At 39.6% G+C, this 21,059-nt stretch overlaps 1 protein-coding gene across 1 annotated transcript in view; it reads left to right on the top strand.

Moving 5' to 3' along the window:
* Shc3 (SHC adaptor protein 3) overlaps window positions 1-21,059 on the top strand; it is a 153,504-nt gene that overhangs the window by 111,856 nt on the left and 20,589 nt on the right. The window contains exons 7-11 of the mRNA XM_048351966.1: window positions 2,753-2,879; window positions 10,779-10,929; window positions 13,097-13,184; window positions 17,707-17,865; window positions 19,293-19,588. Coding sequence (XP_048207923.1) covers window positions 2,753-2,879; window positions 10,779-10,929; window positions 13,097-13,184; window positions 17,707-17,865; window positions 19,293-19,588 — 821 coding nt within the window. The remainder of the gene's footprint in view (window positions 1-2,752; window positions 2,880-10,778; window positions 10,930-13,096; window positions 13,185-17,706; window positions 17,866-19,292; window positions 19,589-21,059) is intronic.

The raw sequence follows: 21,059 nt of genomic DNA, 5'->3' as shown, positions 1-21,059 counted from the left end.
CTCTGTTTTCACATAGTTGACAGTGAACAAGAGAGGCTTCATGGGCATCTTCTATAAGGAAACTGAGGCCAGCCCTGAGGTCTCCACCCTCCATCCATCTGCACAGCAGAACTTTCAAAGGGGAAGCTCTGAGCTCAATGAGACCAAAAGTGGGGGCAAGGCAGTGTCTTTTCTCCTGGAGTTGATTGGCACAGCTTCCAAAGCCAGCTCAGGTTCAACAGTGTGGGAACCTTGCCTAGCCTTTGAGGAGAAGTGTCAAGGAATTTGCAGCCATCAGTGTTATCTGTCATATCTCTGTTGTCCACATTGGGGAAGCCCAGCCTTCTGGCAGACAGTGTGGGTAGGGTGGGGAGTCTAGGTGCCCCTTCCTCAGCCCAACCAGAAATATGAGTCTTCATTCCATAAACTTCTATCTACCATGACCAAAAAGGAACAGTACTTCTAGCCTCCCTCCTCTGGGAAAAGTAGACAGTTTAATTCAGTGTGAGTGGCTCCACCATTGGGCAGTCAGACTAGCTATTTAGGAAGTTATGATCCAAAGATTGTGGTTCAAAGCCATCCCAGCCAGGAAACTCTGTGAGACTCTTATCACCAGCTAAGTAGTAAAAAGCCTAAAGTAAAGATGTGGCTCAAGTGGTAGAGTGCCAGCCTTGAGCTTAAGCTCTAGTATGGTTACAAAAACAATCTAATGTTAAAAAATTATCTGTAATTTTTAGTTGACATAGTAAAGTCACCTTACTGTGCAATAGAACTCCAGAATTTATTCCTACCTAACTCTAAATTTGTGCTTGTTTACTAATCTCCTATCAGATATATTTATGTTGCATACTGTGATGTTTTGACAAATCCCTCTAATGTGTAATGATCAAATCAGGATAATTAACATTTCTATCATTTATCATTTCCTTCAGTAGGAATATTTAAATTTCTTCCTCCTCCTCCTCTTCCTCCTCCTCCTCCTCCTCCTCCTCTTTTTCCTCTTCTTCCTCCTCCTTTTATATACAATCCAGGATTTTTTTTTTATTCAAAAGTCCTGTAGAGTGGCTGGAAGTGTGGCTTAAGTGATAGAGTGAATGCTTAGCATGCATGAAGCCCTGGGTTCTATTCCTCAGTACCATATAAGCAGAAAAAGCCAGAGTGGTGCTGTGGTTCAAGTAGTAAGAGTGCTAGCTTTGAGCAAAATAAAGAAGCACAGGACCTGAATACCAAGCCCCAGAACTTGGCAAAAAACAAAAAAAAATGTCCTGTAGAAAACCTAACATGTTTTTATTATTATTATTTTGGTTTGTTTTTGATGCCCATCCTGGAGCTTGAACTCAGGATCTGAGTGTTGTCTCTGAGCTTCTTTGCCCAAGATTAGTGCTCTACCATTTGAGCAACAGCTCCATTCCTGGCTTTTTTGGTGGTTAATTGGAGATAAGTGTCTCATGGACTTTGCCTGGACTGGCTTTGAACCATGATTCTCAGTTCTTAGCCTCTTGACTACCTAGGATTATAGGCTGGTGCTCTACCACTTGAGCCCCACCTCCAGCCCAGCTTTTTGCTAGTTAAATGAAGTTAGAGTCTCATGGACAATTTTTGGTTCAGGCTGGCTTCAAACCTTGATCTTCTAGATCTCAGTCTTTGTTTGTGGTGTTGGTCCTGGATCTTGAACTCAGGGCCTGGGCACTGTCCCTGAGCTTCTTCTTACTCAAAACTAGCACTCTGCCAACTTGAGCCACAGCTCCTTCTCCCCCTCCCCTTCATCCTCCTCCTTCTCCTCTTTTTGTAGGTCATTGGAGATAAGAGTCTCATGGACTTTTCTGCCTGGACTGGTTTTGCAAATCCTCAGTTCTCAACTTCCTAAGTAGCTAGGATTACAGGCATGAGCCACCAGCACCTGACTAGATCTCAACATCTTGAGCAGCTATTATTATAGACATGAACCATTGGTGCCCTGACTCCTTCTCAGTTCTGTGTAGATGCAGTGGAACACTGTTACAATGGTTATACTAATGAATTGTTGTCCCTTTACATTCATCTAAAAGGCCTATGCCTATAATCCTAGCATTTGGGAGGCAGAGGCAGGTGAATTGAGAGTCTGGGCTATAGTGAGGCCTTTCTTTCTTGTAATTCTAAAGCTGTTTACCTATGGAGGTCAACACTGGTTGTTTGTGGGTTCTAAAAATATAACTTGAATATGAAATTGATTATTTTTTTTAATTTAATACTAGAATCTGCCAGGTGCTTATGGCTCACATTTGTAATCCTCGATACTCAGGAGGCTGAGATCTGAGGATTATGATTTGAAGCCAGCCTGGGAGGAAAAATCCAAGATTTCAGCTCCAACTAACCACCAAATAAAACAAACCTGGAAGTGGAGCTGGGGCTCAGTGGTAGAGTGCCAGTACTGGCAAACCTCAGTACTGCTACACACACACACATACACACACACGCGTGCGCGCGCACCCACACATGTACACACTCACATACACACACAAGCAGCCAACTAACCAACCAAAAAAAACAACCCCAAAAACCACCCAAACAAACAAGAACCTATCATTTTTGCCAACAATAGCTCTAAGTTTCTATCTTCCGTCATCACTGGAGGGGGTGCCAGGAAGGAAGACATAGGTACATCTGCTGGGACAAAGTAAGAAGGAAGCCTCTGCCCCCTTCTCCCTCTGTTTTCTGCAAGGAGCTTTTGATTGACAGACCAGCAGTTCCCACATCTGTCTCTGATAGGCTTGTGTCATCCTTTCTCTCCCAGCTTGCCATATTCTGGAATGCTGTGATGGGTTGGCTCAAGATGTCATCGGCTCCATCGGACAAGCCTTTGAGCTCCGCTTTAAGCAATACTTGCAGTGTCCTTCCAAGATTCCGGCTCTCCAGGACCGGTGAGTAGTGCAATTCCATCATCTGCAAGGCTTCCCAGTGTTCTATGATCATTCCTCTTAGGACTATGTTGCAGACTGCAGGCAGACCTATCCAGCTCATCACAGAGCTTCCTGGGCTGTCAGACACTTGGTCGGCACTGGGCTGTGGCACTGTGAACAGACAGAAGGAGACCAGAGTATGGATGAAGCTTTCAGACATTTTCTTGAAACTATAGTAATGGTAGTCAAGGTTACCGCCCCCCCCCCCCCAAAAAGCAACTTCATTGCACTATTTTGGTCATTCTGTTCCTTCTGAAGCCTTGTGATTTCTTTTTATATCATCTGCTGGGGGCCACAGTTCTTGGTGTCCCATTGTCCTTTGTCACACTTAGCTAAAGTCCTGTTACAAAAGAACTGGCTTCCAGTGCCATTGCTTCAGGGCCTCTGTGGAAGAACAACTTTGAGACTTTTGTGTCTGCTCTGTGGCCCTGGGTTAGTTCCTTAAACTTTCTGAATCTTGGCAGCTTTGACTGTAAAATAGGAATGACACAGGCTGACAGCAGTTTTAATGAAAGGAACTAGTGAATATCAACAGAAGTTATGAGCTACTTAGTTTATTACAATATTCAGAGCCTGCATATACATACTTATATAAGAATATTCCAGGGCTGGGGATATAGCCTAGTGGCAAGAGTGCCTGCCTCGGATACACGAGGCCCTAGGTTCGATTCTCCAGCACCACATATACAGAAAACGGCCAGAAGCGGCGCTGTGGTTCAAGTGGCAGAGTGCTAGCCTTGAGCGGGAAGAAGCCAGGGACAGTGCTCAGGCCCTGAGTCCAAGGCCCAGGACTGGCCAAAAAAAAAAAAAAAAGAATATTCCATATAACAGAAAGCATTAAAAAAAAAAAAAAGAACTCTGGCTGTACTGGGTGTTGGTAGCTCATGCCTTTAATCTTTGCTATTCAAAAGGCTAAGATCCAAGGATTGACATTCAAAGCCAGTCTGGACAAATCCAGGAAATTTTAATCTCTGATTAGAGAGCAAAAAAGCCAGAAATGGAGGTGTGGCTCAAGTGGCAGAGTGCCAGCCCTGAGTGAAATAAAGCCAAGTAAGATCATGAGGCTCCAACTTCAATGCTCAGTACTGGCACAAAATATAAATAAATAAATTAGTAAATTAAAAATTTTTTAAGTATTGTGGGTCATTTGATGCTCTTTATGTGACTTTTTGTGTGCTCTGTCCTTGATGAAGCTCTTCATGGAAATCTGTTGTAATGATGTGTTCATTGCAAATAAATTTTACTTCTCTTAGCTTTGCTTTGTACTCTCTTCCAACTGGTAAAGTGATGTTCTATAAAATAATCCTGAAGCCACTTCTTCTTTTGTCTTTGATTTGAAATTTACTTGTGTAATGTGTGAAAACTATCATCTTCAAAATCTAAAACAAGTTTTTATTTGAGATAATTAAGATATAATTCTTGCCCAGAGACAAGTATGTAAAGAATAAAACAACAGTTGCTTGCACTAAGTAGTGAATTTAATAAGCATATTTATAGCTATAAAGAATACTAAATTATAAATGAGATAAAGCTATTTATAACACATGTTAAAAACTATTAGCTTTACTATACACAGAGGTTTGTTTTTTAGTTAGTACTGTTTAGGCTTCAAGAAACATGAACCAAAGACATAATAGTAGGTTCATGACATAAGAAATACATATATTTAATAAATGTGGAAGCTGTTAGGTGAGTTCAGCAATTGAAATTTGAAAATTAGAATAGATGAATATTTTTATCCTTTTTGGTAGAGTACTTGAAAATTTTACTTAAAATGTCATTTTTTTGTTTTGTTAACACAGCAATATATCATCAATATGTATAGAAGATACACACACATACATCACATATCTAATATCCTTTTATTGGTAATAAGAGAAGAGTTAATAAAATATGAAATTATAGTTAACTGGAAAAATCTATATAATGGAATACTTACCCATTAAATGTTATTTAACAAAATGTAAATATGCTTACGATATATTGTGCTCCAATTGTCTAGTTCGAAGTTTTCCCTCAACAGTTTGTTTCTTATGAAGGTGCTGGGGAAATGGAGATTCCCTCTTAAGCCCAGCCAGCTGATCTTCCCTTTATCTGCTACTTAGTACCTTACGCAATCCTGAGCCATTTGCTCTAGGATTCACAGAGCTAGTTGGTACACCATTGGCATCTAGACCTCTACTTGTCATTGAGGTTACTACAAAAAAGCAATCGTTAAAATTCTCAGAGAAAATCTTCTCAGAAATCAGAAAATAGAAATTTTTCTTAGTACTATGTATAGCAAGCATGTTTCTACAAGAGTAAAAATTACAGAGGTATACATATATTGATACCTACATAAAAGCTGAACCCAAGATAAATTTGAGTTTCTAGAATTAAACAGGAAATAAAACAGAGTTGCTGAATTTAGCAGTAAAGAGGCTTTATAAGCTCATGACAAAAACACAGATTGAAAACTGGAATGCTTAAACTAACTTCTGACTCAATCTGTAACGGGCATAACACATTTTATAACTTATTCTAGAACAGCCATAATCACTTTGAACCAATCTCATCTCCAACTACAAAATTTAGCAAGTAGGAACTGCTTGAAAAAATTATCTCTATGTATGAGCCTATGAAATGTGGATAATATTGGATAGCCTAAAATGCTATAAACTGGTGGATAATATTTAAATTAAGAAAAGATTCTTATACTATCATATCATGTGTATTTTTATTATTAATTTTAATGAATAAAATTTTGACTTAAATTGCATTGTAGAAATTCAGTTAGTATAGTGGTATACAACTGATATAAGCATAATATATAATACATCACAGGCATAAAATTATATACAATATGTATGCAATGTATGATGAATATGTATATACATACATAATATATGTACATACTGTATTGTAACATTTTTCAAAATTTCTAAATATAGAGCTCAGGGGACATTTTGGAGAACAGTGTTTTAACATTCTAAAAACAATAAATGCAACATTAAGTTGCATTCATATTAAAATATTTTCTGACCCATAAAATCCAATAGAAATAAAATGTTACCACTGAGCACATCATTTTCAATTGAAAATATTTAAATTAAATGTTTCTAGGAAGTCATAACTTTGTTAGAATTAGGCCATGTTAAAAAACTGTATCTTCATGTATATAATTTGCAACCAGATCAGGATGTGTCAAGAGTTATGCCCTTATCTGAAAACATTTTACCCAGCAAGATAGGAACTTCTGTCTCAGGGGTATTCTCCTTGGTTTTTTAACTCCCTTGGACCATTTCTCTCCAAGTTAGGAAGCATTGGCTGGGGGCAGTAGGATTCAGTCCTTTAGGTTCATTGCCAATGTTCCTTGAGATGGAAATGGGATAGGTGAGGAAGACATGACTGGGGCAATATTGAAGTCTATTATACTACCCAGGAAACGTCAGTGAACAATGACTGGGGAACTTTCTTGGCTGGCTTACTTACAGCTGGCACTGTTTCACTTGAGCCATGCCTCCCGCCCGACATTTTGCTGATTAATTGCCGATGGAGTCTGGTGGAGTCTGGTTCTTCCCAGGCTGGCTCTGAACTGTGTTTCTCCAGGTCTCAGCCTCCTGTGTAGCTAGGATTACAGCCATTGGTACCAAAAGAAATTCAGCACCCATTAGTAATGACTTAGAATTCTTCACGCTTCTCTTTCCATTCAGTCTTTGGTGTACTTCCTGTCTCTATGGCTAGCCAATTTTTAAGAGTTGGTCTGATTTTTGTATCAGAATATTACTGGCTTCTTACACTGAGTTTGGAGGTATTGTCTTCTCCACTAGTTTTCAGAAGAGCTTGTGAAAAAAATCTGTTAATTACCCTTTATATATTAGTTAGAATGCATTAAGAAGCCATATGATCTTGGCCTTTGCTTGGATGGTAAGGATCACCTTTTATTGGTCAGAGTGTTCTATCTGTCTCTAAATCTGGCGGGCATTTTAGGTTGCTCAGGTCCCCATTTCCCTGTCTTCTATCCAGTTGTTGTGTTGTTGAAAGCTTCACATCAGTAGCTCTAAATATTATTGTTGAATTGTCCATTAATCTCTTTAGGTATTTTCCCCCAAGGTGTGTCTGTCATAGAAGATGTATCATCATCATATTTTGATTATGTGAATACCTTGGTTGTTGTTGTTTTGTTTTGTGTTCTGGTCTTGAGGCTTGAATTAAGGGCCTGGGCACAGTCCCTTAGTCCTTATGTCCTTAAGGCTAGTGCTCTACTACTTGAGCCAGAGCTCCATTTCTGGCTTTTGGTGGTTAACTGGAGTTAAGAGTCTCATGGGTTTGTCTGCAGAGGCTGTCTACAAACCTTGAACTTCAGATCTCAGCCGCCTGATCAGTTAAGATTAGGTATGAGCCATTACTGCCCAATTTAATCTGTTTTTTTAATTGGAGTGTTTAATGTATCTATGATTATTAATGACAAGCCACATATTATCCAGTTATTTGGATATTTTATCTACATTTTTTGTCATTTTGCTTGATATTACTTAATGACTGTCTCCTTTGATGTTAATTAACATTTTTTTCAAATGTGAAAGTTTGAATCTTTTGTTGTTTCTCTTACTTTTTTGTGGTACAGGGGTTTGAGCTTGGCAGGCAGATATTCCCATACCTTCAGCCCTCTTTGCTCCAATTGTTTTTGAGATAGAGCCTCACCCCCACTGGACTGTAGTCTTTCCAATTTTGCTTTTCATAATAGCTGAGATAAAAGGCATGTAGCCACCACACCCAGATTTTTCTGTTGAGATGAGGTTTTGAAAATTTAGATTTTTTAAATGTAAAGAGGGATTGTTACATAAAGAGGGGTTACAATGATATAGGTCAGGTAATAAGTACATTTATTTTTCAACAGTATCATCCCTTCCCTTGCTTTCTCCAAGTTTCCCCCTCCCATTCTCACCCACAAGTTTTATAGTTCATTCTCAACATAGAGTCTAATGAGTATCACCGCTGCATTTGTTCACCCTTTGTCCCACCCATACACTCCCCAAAACAAATAAACTTACAAACAAGACAAAAGGCAAAGAAAACAAAAATAGCAACAAAGAAAAATGAAACCTCTTGTTTCCATTTCTTGGAGCTCATCTTAATAAATATTATTTTACATGATCATATGCACATATCTATTGAGCTTTTGTGGTCCTCTCCTCCTTTGGTCTCACTGTGTGAATGTCTAGAGCCCTGTATAACTTATCACGTTCTGGTGTACTTTTTGTCTTTTCCCATCCAGTGTGTTTATTTGCCAATTTATAGGTACATTGTAGTTACTACAGATGAAGGAATCCATGCATCCTGTTTCTTTGGGTCTGGTTTACTTTGCTTAATATAATTTTTCCAAGTCTTTCCATTTCCTTATGAATGGTATTATATCATTCTTTCTGAAGGATGAATAGAATTTCATTGTGTATTCACCATGTTGCAAATTTAATTTATATTAACATTTATTAGTTATATGAGTGGGATTTCATTGTTACATCTCCATACATGTTTATACCATACTTAAATCAATTTCATCCCTCTCTAACACCCTCTTTGCTCCCCCTCCACTATCTCACAAACTTTATTTTTTTATCTGGCATGGCTTGACCTGGAACTGTGATTCTCCTTATCTCTGCTTTCTTCATAGCTGAGATAATAGACACATACCATGACACCCAGCTCTGAGTTGGGATGGGGTCTATGACCGTTTCCCAGGCTGGCCTTAAACCCTAGCACATTTATTGTCTTTCCAGGATTTGTTGCAATTGCTGTTTTTTGTGGTTGTTTTAGTGACTTTTATACACTAATTCTGTGAAGCCTATACTTTTTGTCATGTATGACCACTGATGATGGGTCACTTAGCTGTATTAGATTGCCAGTGATTAGAGAGAGAGTTCCTTAAATGTTTGGAACCATTAGGTCTTATAGTTCTTGCTAAGGGATGTGTGTGTGTGTGTGTGTGTGTGTGTGTGTGTGTGTGTGTGTGTGTTAAGGCACTTCTCTAACACACAGCCAGCAGTTAACAAGTTTGCCTGAGACTTCACTTTAGCCCATGCAGAGCTCCAAGGTCAGTCAGAGGTGAGAATTCAGGACATCCTTTTGGGCATACTACCCTGGCCAGGAGTGCAGCCCAGGCACCATGTAGCCTTTTAGATCCTTAGAAACATGCGGGCTTTCTTAAGTGTCCTAGTAGAGAACGTATTTCTCAAGTTCTCCTTTTCATTCTTTTGTTCAAGCTATTGTTTGACACAAAACTTAGCCACTATTTCAGTGGACCACATTCGTCTTTGACAGCTACCCCTGTGGGGGAGTTTCCCTCTTCTTCAGTCAAGCTCTGAGTCAGGTCAAATAAAGGCAGTGGCAAGTACAAGAAGTGATAAATGTTTAAGGAGCAATAAATGCTAATTAGTCTGACTCAATCATTTTATATATGTATGTACATATATAATTATTACGGTGTGCCCCATAAATATGGACAATTATTATTTGTTAGTTAAATAACTTTAAAAAGGCAGTTTTGGGAATTGGGTCTTCTGAAATCAATCAGATATATGAATAATGCCAGTTCTCTGGGAATGGGATGTTGATGCAGTTTCTCCTGTGGTCTCCTGGGTGCTGATTTTCACTGTGACTGAGAGTGGCTGACTTTCACAATCATCCGCAGAGACGGAAATAGGGTAAATTTAAATGCCACAGTGGGCTGAGTACTGGTGGCTCACACCCATAACCTTAGCTACTCAGGAAGCTGAGATCTAGCCCAGGTAGAAAAGTCTGCAAGGCTCCATCTCCAGTTAACCAGCAAAAGATGGAAGATGTGGTTCTAGTGTTAGAGAACCAGCTAAGTGGGTAATCCAAGCAAGAGGGAGAGGCCCTGTGTTCAAGATCTGATACCAGAAGAAAAAAAGGAAAAGCATAAAAAGAAAAGTCATATTAGTATTGATTTTAATGATCTGAAACAAACACTCCCTACATTGCTACAATTTTCTGGTTGATTTCCAGATTTCTGGAAAGTGAATTCTGATAAAGTTTTTCTCTGGCCAGCTTCTTGCTACTTTTAAGAGCGTTTTTAGGGGTTCTTATCTGCCAGTTTTCTGTGCTATCACTCAAGGAATATTAATGCTTAAGTTGTTTTTGGGTTATACTAATTTCATGACTTAGTATGCTATGCACTTTAGTACACTGAGGATCTAGTTTCCTTTATGCAGAAATTATTTCTTTCTCAATTAAAATCTACTTTATAAACACAAAAGGCTTGCTTCAACTATGACAATGATAGGAACTCTGAATAAGGCAGAGAGTTTGCTTACAACAACCAATATGTTTGCAACCAAAAACATATTTTTCACATATATCTGAGACATGGATGTCTGAGGAAATAGTGACTATCTTCTCAGTACAATAAATTATCTTTTTCAATATTATTACAAAATGCTGAATGCCGGCTAACTCTATAAAGGAAAGAGGTCTATTTCATTCACGTGTTTAGAGGTGCTAGGGCCTGGTGCTGACATATGCTGAGCTTTGCTCAGGGACCTGTTGAATGCATCACAAAATGCATGTGTGTGAGTGTGAGAGTGAGGAGGGTATCACCTCTTAGAACAGGAAGCTAGAGAGAAACCACAGTCCCACAATCCCTTCTGAAACTGTTCATACCCTCAGGTGGCTATAGATTTCTTAGTTTCCACTAGCTCCCAGCACTACCACTCTGAGAACAAAGTTTCAACTTTTGAAACTCTGGGCAACAGGATTTCATACTTGAACCATGCCCAAACTATAGCCAGCATTGGCTTCAGGTTTGCTTTCTCTGCCTGTAAGTGCAGTCATGGGCACAAGCATTTGAAAATCTTTCAACAGGATGCAGAGTCTGGATGAGCCCTGGACAGAAGAGGAGGGAGATGGCCCAGACCACCCATACTACAATAGCATTCCCAGCAAGATGCCTCCTCCAGGAGGGTTTCTTGATGCTCGACTGAAAACCAGACCCCATGCCCCTGACACAGCCCAGGTAAGTCCTAAACTTTTTTCAGAGGACTGAGGCTCATTGAACTGTGTTGCCTCCTGTTTTTGTCGATTTTCCTTCAGGCTGATAGTCCATTTTACTCTTGATTTATTGCTCACAAGCTTTCTTTGCTTGGGTTTTATGAGACATCAAAAAGCGAGGGGCTGGGGATATGGCCTAGTGGCAAGAGTGCCTGCCTTGGATGCACGAGGCCCTAGGTTCGATTCCCCAGCACCACATATACAGAAAAACGGCCAGAAGGGGCGCTGTGGCTCAGGTGGCAGAGTGCTAGCCTTGAGCGGGAAGAAGCCAGGGACAGTGCTCAGGCCCTGAGTCCAAGGCCCAGGACTGGCCCCCCCCCAAAAAAAAAAAAATCGAGGCTTCCATTGAACATATCAGTAGCCAACTGCTTTAGAATAATAATGTGATTCACAAATGTCTGTTCCATCCCAGAACAAATCCCATCCTACCATGATATTCTTCTTTTCTTTTTTGTGTGTGCCAGTCCTGGGGCTTGAATTCAAGGCCTGGGTGCTGTCCTTGAGTATTTGTGCTCAAGGCTAGTACTCTACCATTTTGAGCCATAGTACATTTCCAGCTTTTTGGTACTTATGTAGATAGAAGAGTCTCAAGGACTGTCCTCCCTGGCTGGCTTTGAACCACAGTCCTCAGATCTCAGCCCCTTGAGTAGCTAGACTTACAGGCATGAGTCACCAATGCCGAGCCCTACTGTGATCTTAATAAGCAGAAGACAGAATTCAAGGTTTTTAGAAGACTTGTGGTATATTGCGTTATCTACAAGGAGTGTGGATAGAGGCCATTGTGAGAAATTTTATGCATTTCTATATTTTATTCATTTCCCTTTCAACCCTCAAATATCCTTTTAACTTAAAACTGCTTCCTATAATTATTATGCCTCTATTTTTATAATAAGAATACTTTTCATTTACCTTTTCTGTGGTGTTGGGATTGAACTTAGAGCCTTATGCGTGTTAAGTACATACTCTACCATTTAGCTACACCTCCAGTCCTGGTAATTTTTTAAGCATCCACTGAAAATATCATCCATAAAAATAACACCATAAAATTGGAATCAAGGATCTAAGACCAAGAAGTAATTTTCTGGGTTCTGAGTGGCTTTCTTTTAGTGTGACTGTGGATCGCAGGCTGTCTAGGAAGTAGTATATAATTAATAGATTGCTTCGATTGAAATTCTTTTTCTTTTCTTTCTGGGGCTTGCTGGGTCGGGGCATTTTGTCCCTTAGCTTTTTTGCTCAAAGCTAGCAGTCTATCATTTGAGCCACAGCTCCACTTCCAGCTTTTTGGTTAATTGGAAATAATAGTCTCATGGACTTTCCACTTAATCTGGCTTTGAACCATGATCTTCAGACCTAGGCCTCCTGCATAGCTAGGATTACAGCCGTGAATCACTAGGCACCTGGTTAAAATACTTTTTTTTTTTTTTTTTGCCAATCCTGGACCTTGTACTCAGGTCCTGACCACTGTCCCTGGCTTCTTCTTGCTCAAGGCTAGCACTCTGTCACTTGAGCCACAGCGCCACTTCTAGCTGTTTTCTATATATGTGGTGCTGGGGAATCGAATCCAGGGCTTCATGTATTCGAGGCAAGCACTCTTGCCAGTAGGTCATATTCCCAGCCCCTAAAATACATTTTTGATTACTGTGAATGATGTAACTATGTATGGACAAGTTCAGTATATTATTGCACTTGGAGAGATTTGAGTGTCATGATAACAAAGAGGAACCAAGTACAATTTTTTTTTTTTGGGGGGGCCAGTCCTGGGCCTTGGACTCAGGGCCTGAGCACTGTCCCTGGCTTCTTCCCGCTCAAGGCTAGCACTCTGCCACTTGAGCCACAGCGCCGCTTCTGGCCGTTTTCTGTATATGTGGTGCTGGGGAATCGAACCTAGGGCCTCGTGTATCCGAGGCAGGCACTCTTGCCACTAGGCTATATCCCCAGCCCCCCAAGTACAATTTTATTGTATCCTTCTCCCATCCACATAAACTTACTTGCCAGCTATGGCAAACTATGAGCCATAGCTATTGGTAGCTATGAGGCATGAGGGAAAATTAGGTGCAACCAAGGAGGCAGTTAACCTACCAACATCCCACCTGCTTTCCTATGGCTTTCAAAGTGTCTATATGTGTCTATAGTTTGCAGGAAAAGAGCAAACTTATTACCAGGGAAGACACTTAGGAGATACGTTTGGTGAAGACTGGCAGCCAACACCCATCAGGCAAGGTGAAAGGCAAGGTAAGAAACACACAATTCACTCGCAACATATGATGCACACACCAGTGGGTCATTTGTTCATTTCCTGTGCTGTAGCAGAGAAAGCTCCTACAAACATTTGCTGGGAGGGGCACTGCAGATTCCAGACTAGACCACAGAAGTCAGATGACAGCTATCTGTCTTTGTGTATCCATGGGCACAAATTTTGCAATATCTCTTGTAGTGCTGGGTGTAGCTGAGACCTGCCAGCACTTATTGCCTGGAGACCGACCATTAGAAGACTTCCTCTGGCCAGACAGCTCACTTGCCAGGACTGGCTGAGGAGCTGATATCCCAAGAGGACTTTTGCCAGTTCCAATTAGAAATGGAAGAAGCACCTGGGAAGTGGATTCATTACTAAAAATCTATGTTCCCCAGCAAAACTAGTACCCAGGTTTCAGATGCAGCTTGTCTGATTTTTCTTGGCTCATTCCTCCTTATACCCTCCCACTTCAAGAAGAAATATAGGCACCTTCCCAGACTTGAGATTGATGGAACAGTGAGAATGATCAATGCGAGACTCTCACCTTTGTACTTTTACAAGATATGTCCAAGTCTTAGGAAATCAAATAACACAGGCTTATTATATCACACCCTAAAATAATTTAGATGTAGCCAAATCTAATTTAGATATAACTGTATATTCTACATTTGTATATATCTAGTGTAGATATACCAAGATGTAGCTATAATAATTTATATACAATTAAGAACTGTAAACTGTTCATGTCTCTGTTTTCTAGTTATTTATATATAGTGTATTTATTCTTTTTATCTTATTATCTACTTATTTATCATCTATCTACATATCTATCATCTATCCATCTATTATCTATTATCTAGCTCTCTATCTTCTGACCTACCTGAATTTTCTTACATCCATCTACCAATTATCTAATAATCATCAATCCATCTTTCCTTTAGAGACCACTTTAAATTTTCACCTATTTCCCTTCTTAAGAACTATCACCACTCTTTTAATAGGTCCTGTTATAAAGTCCATAAGGTCTGAATGAGATGCATCTGTTCACTGCCTCATGAGTATAAATTCAAGCTCTTACAGGTTCAATATTAAGACCTATGTTTTTGTTATAGCCATTCTTGCCAGGGAGCAAGTGATAATAAAAATTTCCACCTTTTCCTGTAAATAAGAATTCCATTTCTAGCCTTTCCCAGCCAAAAGAAGATCCATATTGCTGACCTAGTCAATAAAAATATGATGACCTGACTGAAGCTACCAGAACCACAGCTCAGCCTCAAAACTGTTATTGAAATAGCAAATCATGATTATAATTTTGCTAGAGGCACTTTTTCACTATTAGCTGGTCTTCTTTGCTTTATATCTATTTAAAATGTATTGAAATAACATAACTGGTACATGTATACATATATAACTGTTTAAGATCAAAGAAGACATTATTTCCTCTAGCTGTTTGCTTTATGATAAAATATTTTACACTTAATTAATAATAGAACATTATTGTATATTCTAGTTACCCCAGCAAGTAGAGTACAAGGAAATATAGCAGGTTTAATCAGCGCAGAGTGAACTTGGTATACACTCACTGTCTGGAACACAAGACTTATAACTCACATTAAAGTTCAAGCTCTCCTTTAAAAGAAATGAACACACTTTCCCAGAGAACAAAGAAGAATGCCCTTTATAAATTCGCCAGTAGGTATTGTTCTAAATGAACATAAACTTGAGGTGTCACGAGGACTTGTGCCCCTTTGTCCTACTCAGCACCTGCTGTACTGGTCAATTGGAAGGATAGAAAGGACAGACAAAAAGGATGGAGCTCTTCACCTTTTCTTTCTTGAAATTAGTTTGTATAATTCTATTTTCTTTGTTTATATGTTGGTTTGTTTGGTGTGTGTGTGTGTGTGTGTGTGTGTGTGTGTGTGTGTGTGCAAGCGCACACACCAGTACTGAGGCTTGAACTTAGGGGTCTCATGCTCATGCTCTCATTTGGCTTTCTTGCTCAAGGCTAAAGCTCTACTTTTTGAATAATACCTCCACTTCCTACTTTTTGCTGTTTAATTGGAATTAAGACTCTCTCAGATTTGTCTAACTGGCCTGACTTAAGCTAGGATTCTCACTTTTCAGCCTCCTAAATGGTTAATATTATAGGCAAGAGCCTGTTTGTTTGCACTACATACAACTGTGTAAACTGTAAGTAATGGTTTCTAAGCAAGGACAGGTAATCCAGAAACAGCATCCTAAACAGTAGAGACAAGAGCAAAAATAAGGTTCCAAATTTTTGAGGTGGTACTTCCCAGTGAAGTATTGTTAGCACAACATCCTATTCTTATCCATACACAGTGGTACTCACTAGTAATCCCAGATTCTTATCCATACACAGTGGTACTCACTAGTAATCCCAGTACTCAGAAGGCAAAGACAAATTTGAGATAAAAATGGGCTATCTACAGAGTTCCAGGCCTGTTGGGATCATATAGTATGACTCAGACCCAAAGAAACATAGACTTCATAGTTTCCCTCATTTGTAGTCATTAGAAGGTGTCTCTAAATCTACCAGTAAACCTAATGGAGAGTAAAAGACAAATAATTACACTTGACATGATTAATTAAACAGCACTCTAAACATTCATACATTGAGAAAAAAGGAGGATATTCTTAGGAGAAGATCACAAGGGCGTAATAACTATGTGTATATCATCATATAAAATGATGCTTATCAAAATGAACTCCAAGAAATGGAAACAAGAGATTTTTTATTGTACTACTTGTGGATTTTTTCTTTTGTTATATTCTCTTTTGTTGCTATTTTTTATTTCTGTACTCTTTGTCTTGTATATAAGTTTATCTGATTGGGGGGGGAAAGGGGAAGCACAGAAATGGTGGGACAAAGACTTGGCAGTGACACTAGACACTATGTTGGAAATGAACTATATAACTTGGGGAGGGGAGTCAGGAGTAGAAAATCTGGGAGAAAATGAAGAAGGGGTGACACTGTTCAGAAAGAAATGTGTTAATTACCTGACTTATGTAACTGTAACTCCTCTGTATATCACCTTTACAATAAAAATTTAAAAATAAATAAGTGTACAAATAAACACATATGGGGTTGTATGCAAGTGTACACAAATGAATTGACTGAAGTATGATTACAGGCAGAAGGAATTGCTTACAATTAAGGCGTAATTCCTTAGAAAAACAGTCCAACCAAATAAAAACCAGGAAACTGGCACTTGAAAGACATTTGGGGGACATCAGAGGGAGAGAGGGAGGGGAATGAAGAGAGGAAAGGAGGGGAGGATACAGGCATAATATTCATAATATATCCTATGAAACTAAGAGAATTAAGGTGAGACAATGATGGAAGGGATGACATTAAGATGCATTGTACTTTTAAACTGATTTTTAAAAATGATAACCTCTTTGACAGCTACGCAAGGCTAATCAAAATATGATTTTAAAAAAGAAATAGCCATTGTGGGCAGAGGACACTGGTGAGAGGAGGCTGAACTAAAAAGGAGGCTGAAGGAGGCTGAATATGGTTGAAACAGATTATTTGCAACTAGAAAATAGAACAATGAAATCTGTTGAAATTTTTTTGGGAAAGGAAGAAGAGGGTCAGGGAGAGGGAGGGTCTGGAGGAAGAGAGCTTGAAAAAAAAAACACATTATAATTGTGTGGAAATGTAACAAATGAAACCCTGCCCTTTATAACTAATGTAAGCTTAAAAAAAAAGATATCCAAAGTGTCAGTACCCTAAGGTAGACACAGAAATGATACCATCCAGGGCATTCTTGCTGACAAATTTGTGTGGGTGAATTGAAGACACACACACACACACACACACACACACACACACACACACACACACACACACACGAAAGAAAAATCCAGAACAATATTCTTGAGCAATGCCTCTAAAGCCATCTTTGGATGATAGAATTGCCCGAACCTCCAGGCCCAGCTCAGTACCCATTTTGCCCCCCAGAAAGTCCCATGGGGACAGTGTTGCTACCTCAAAGGTGGGGACTTTTTGATTTTGCACTCAGACAAGATTTCCTCCTTAGATCCAGGTCAGCAGTAGTAGCTATTTTGTAGTGAAGGTGTCTCTGTCCATTGGGAGACACTTTATAATTCACAAAGCCTCCAATGATACTTGAAAAAGAGAGTTGCTAAACTAAGTCTGTGGTTCTGCTCAGTCATTTGATCTGACTTGTTTTTGTAATAAAAAAAGAGGAGTTGGAACATCTCCCAGTTGGGACATCCTGATATTGACCACAACATTGGCTGACAGGTCTGAGTTTTGATGTGACAGACTGAGAAACACCCTAACCAAGACGCAGTAGGAGCAGGCTAAAAGAGGACAATATAGCTAGCGGTTATGTCTAGAAAGTGTGCTCTTATTGGCTGGTTCAAGATCCCCCGCATGGAATGCTGGGTAGGTCAATTACAGAAACCTGAGTGGTATTGTAGCCCTCTTGCCATTCTCAAAGTAATTTTTTTAAATTGCAGGATCCTTGGACATTTACAGCATGCCAGAAGGGAAAGCAAATGTAGCCCCCATGGGAGAAGCACCCACCTACGTCAATACCCAGCACATCCCAGCACAGGCCCTGTCGGCCACAGCCAGCAGTGCAGAGAGCAGCCCACGGAAGGACCTCTTTGACATGAGTAGGTTTCCATTTGTCTATCATTTCCTTCTCTTCAGAATTAAAAAAATCACTGCCTTTCTTTTTTCAGCTTAAGTGCAATTACTGAATTTTCTGCTAGCAGGGTTTTGCTTAATGCCTATGATTTAGCTGTACTTTCCTTGGCTCTGATTGGGCTCAGTGAAGGCTTGGAGATTACAAACCTCTTGTACTCAAGAGGTAGAACCAATTTTCTCTGCGTTTTAGAATTGACTTTGCTCTTTAAAACTTGCTAATGTGTTGAGACAAATGACATATACCAATAAATGCATTCATTAATCTATTAATCTCAATATTAATTGGCCATGATGCACTAATTTATTGTATTACTTACTAAGGTTGCAAAGATGAGATGGCCTGTATTCATCTAGGTCTCAGTCTAACAAGCAAGATTAACAAAGGACCAAGAAATCACAATACATCTCTCTCACACATATTTTCTCTATCTAGTTTTTGTGTCCCTGTATTCTCTCTCACTTTCTTTCCAGCCTCTACTAATATTTCCCAAATTTGGTAAACTTTACCGTATCCATCAAGTACTTACAGAATATAAACTTCTATCTCAGGAACAATGGGGCTCTGAAGAGGTAACTGGGCTAGCAGAAACCCATTCCTACTCTGTGGGGAAAGTCTTTAGGGGTTATGTCACATAATCCTAAGTAACCCTCACAGCCAGCCATACTTTACAGTTGTACGGCCCTGTGTGTGCTTTTCAGGGCTTTTGTCCGTATCACCATACTGGAAAATTAAGCATTGAAATCTAATTAGATGTGCCTGGTGACTTCTTTTGCCACTGCTATTTATTGCTGTTAGAACAGCAATCTTGCCATTCATACAGTGAGAAGTGTGTTTCAATGGGGATAAAGCCTTGCTTTTCCCTTCAGTAAAAGATGCATTTGAGGTCAAGGGATGAAATGGCTTCTAGCCCAAAAACATCATACTTGAGGCACTCAAAGATTTTGAGACAAACTGTTAGTAGATTGGCCTTAGGTTTTGCATGAAGTCAAAGCCTTGTGGTGTTTCTTTTCTTTTGCTATTGGCAAGTTTTATTCAGAATTTGTTAAGGAGGTTGACAAATAGTCCAGGGAAAGTAGATGGTGTGAAATATCTGTAGCTTTTTGAAGTATGCAACAGTGAAGTCATTCTACCTTTGTAAAGATTGTGCTGAAAGCCATGTCACAAATTACCACTCCCAGATGTCTGGGGAAAGCAGACTCACTGGAGACAGCTATGCTCAAATTTGGGCTGTGCTTTAAATGTTTGTTATAATAAGTCTTGTGATATGAACAGCTCATTATTTTTCTCTAATCCCCCTTTCCTGAGGAGTTGTGTTTGCATGTTCATCTTTCACACTATATTTTTATCATTCATTCTTGGGATTGACTCATTGCTGACAAATGTTGTTGACAGAACCTTTTGAAGATGCTCTCAAGAACCAGTCCTTGGGACCCATGTTGAGCAAGGCAGCCTCTGTGGAGTGCATCAGCCCTGTCTCCCCCAGAGCTCCAGATGCCAAGATGCTGGAGGAGTTGGATGCTGAGCCTTGGTACCAGGGAGAGATGAGCAGGAAGGAGGCTGAGGGGCTGCTGGAGAAAGATGGAGACTTCCTGGTCAGGAAGAGCACTACCAACCCTGGCTCCTTTGTCCTCACTGGCATGCATAATGGTCAGGCCAAGCACCTGCTACTGGTGGACCCTGAAGGCACGGTGAGGCATGGGAGCAGAGGATGTCTAACAAGCTCGTATCCACTTGTTTTTTTTTTTGTTGTAAAGGTCATACTTATATTTAAGCATGTCTACTTAATGGGTACTTGAAGGATAACTACCATACTTAGTCCCCCACTTGCAAGCAACTGCCAGGGACAGAGGACCCAAGCCTTATGGCCAGTGCTTGAGGACAGCTATCCTTTGTCAGTACCCCATGGGACAAATAAAATTTTGAAGATTATCATAGCCCAGGCTAAAAAGCCTTGACTTTCATGTTCTATAAGATAAATACAGAAATGTCAATTTACTACATGGAAACTTAAAAAAAAAGTTAGGTCCATATCTTAGATCTATCTATCTTTTTTTCTGGTCCTGGAGCTTGAACTCGGGGCCTGGGCACTGTCCCTGAGCTTTTATGCTCAAGGCTAGCTCTCTACCACTTGAGCCACAGTTCTACTTCTGGCTTTTCCTGTGATTAATTGGAGATAAAAGTCTCATGGACTTTCCTGTTTGGGCTGGACTTCAAACTGTGGTCCTTAAATCTCAGCCTCCTGAGTAGCTAGGATTAGAGACATGAGCCACTGGCACCTGGCTACTCATATCATATTTTAAAGCACCTTCAGTTGAAACTGAAACCTAAATGTGAAAAAAAGACTGTAGAGAACCATGACAATAAAAATTAATTTAAAAAAAGGCTGTCTAGAACTATGGAGACAAAACCAATAAAAAGAACAATTTTCTTCACAGTACATTCACAATGGACAAAGTTCAATAGACTCCTGGGCTTTTAATATTTATCACAAATATTTCTAAAAGCTGAGTCTCTGAGATTTTATTTGTACTCTATAAAATGTGATGAGTAATAAGCAACCCTCCCCCAACTAATTACTCTCTTATCTTCCAACTCAGAGAGCTAATGCCTAGTGGTATTGAGTTGGAAGTTTAATATCACTCAACAATTCTGTGCATTTGGCTAAACTGTCCATTTTCTGGTTAGTGGATATATTTGCATAGTCCAGTTATGGTTAAGTTTAATAAATGCAATTAAATCACCTTTACTATTAAGTAAATTCCATTGTTCCTTTTTCAAACCTCTTATAAAATGAAAACAACCAAAAATAAGTACAATTATTTAAATAGTAGTGTTTGGTTGGACTTGAATACATTTTAACTTTGTGTTGGGGAGGGTAAAGGTGGGTAGAACAGAGTTGCCTGATATAATTCAGGGGTTCCTGCCAAGGTACCTGCATAACTCAGCTCCTGGAACTGTGGAAACAGCTGTCTCTGCATAGGTCCTCTTCCATCCCCACCAAGGCAACTGCTTCCCCAAAGATGGAATGTAATGAATGTGATCACTTCTTCTAGCTCACCTAAAGTACACACACACACACACACACACACACACACACACACACAACTCTCTATCTGTATGTTTTTGTATCTTTCAGAAATTTGCCAACATAGCCCCTTT

This window comes from Perognathus longimembris, chromosome 1 (assembly GCF_023159225.1).
Source record: "Perognathus longimembris pacificus isolate PPM17 chromosome 1, ASM2315922v1, whole genome shotgun sequence".
In the NCBI taxonomy this organism is placed as follows: Eukaryota; Metazoa; Chordata; class Mammalia; order Rodentia; family Heteromyidae; genus Perognathus; species Perognathus longimembris.
The sequence above is the reverse complement of the archived record's forward strand: the minus strand, read 5'-3'. Positions and strand labels throughout refer to the sequence as shown.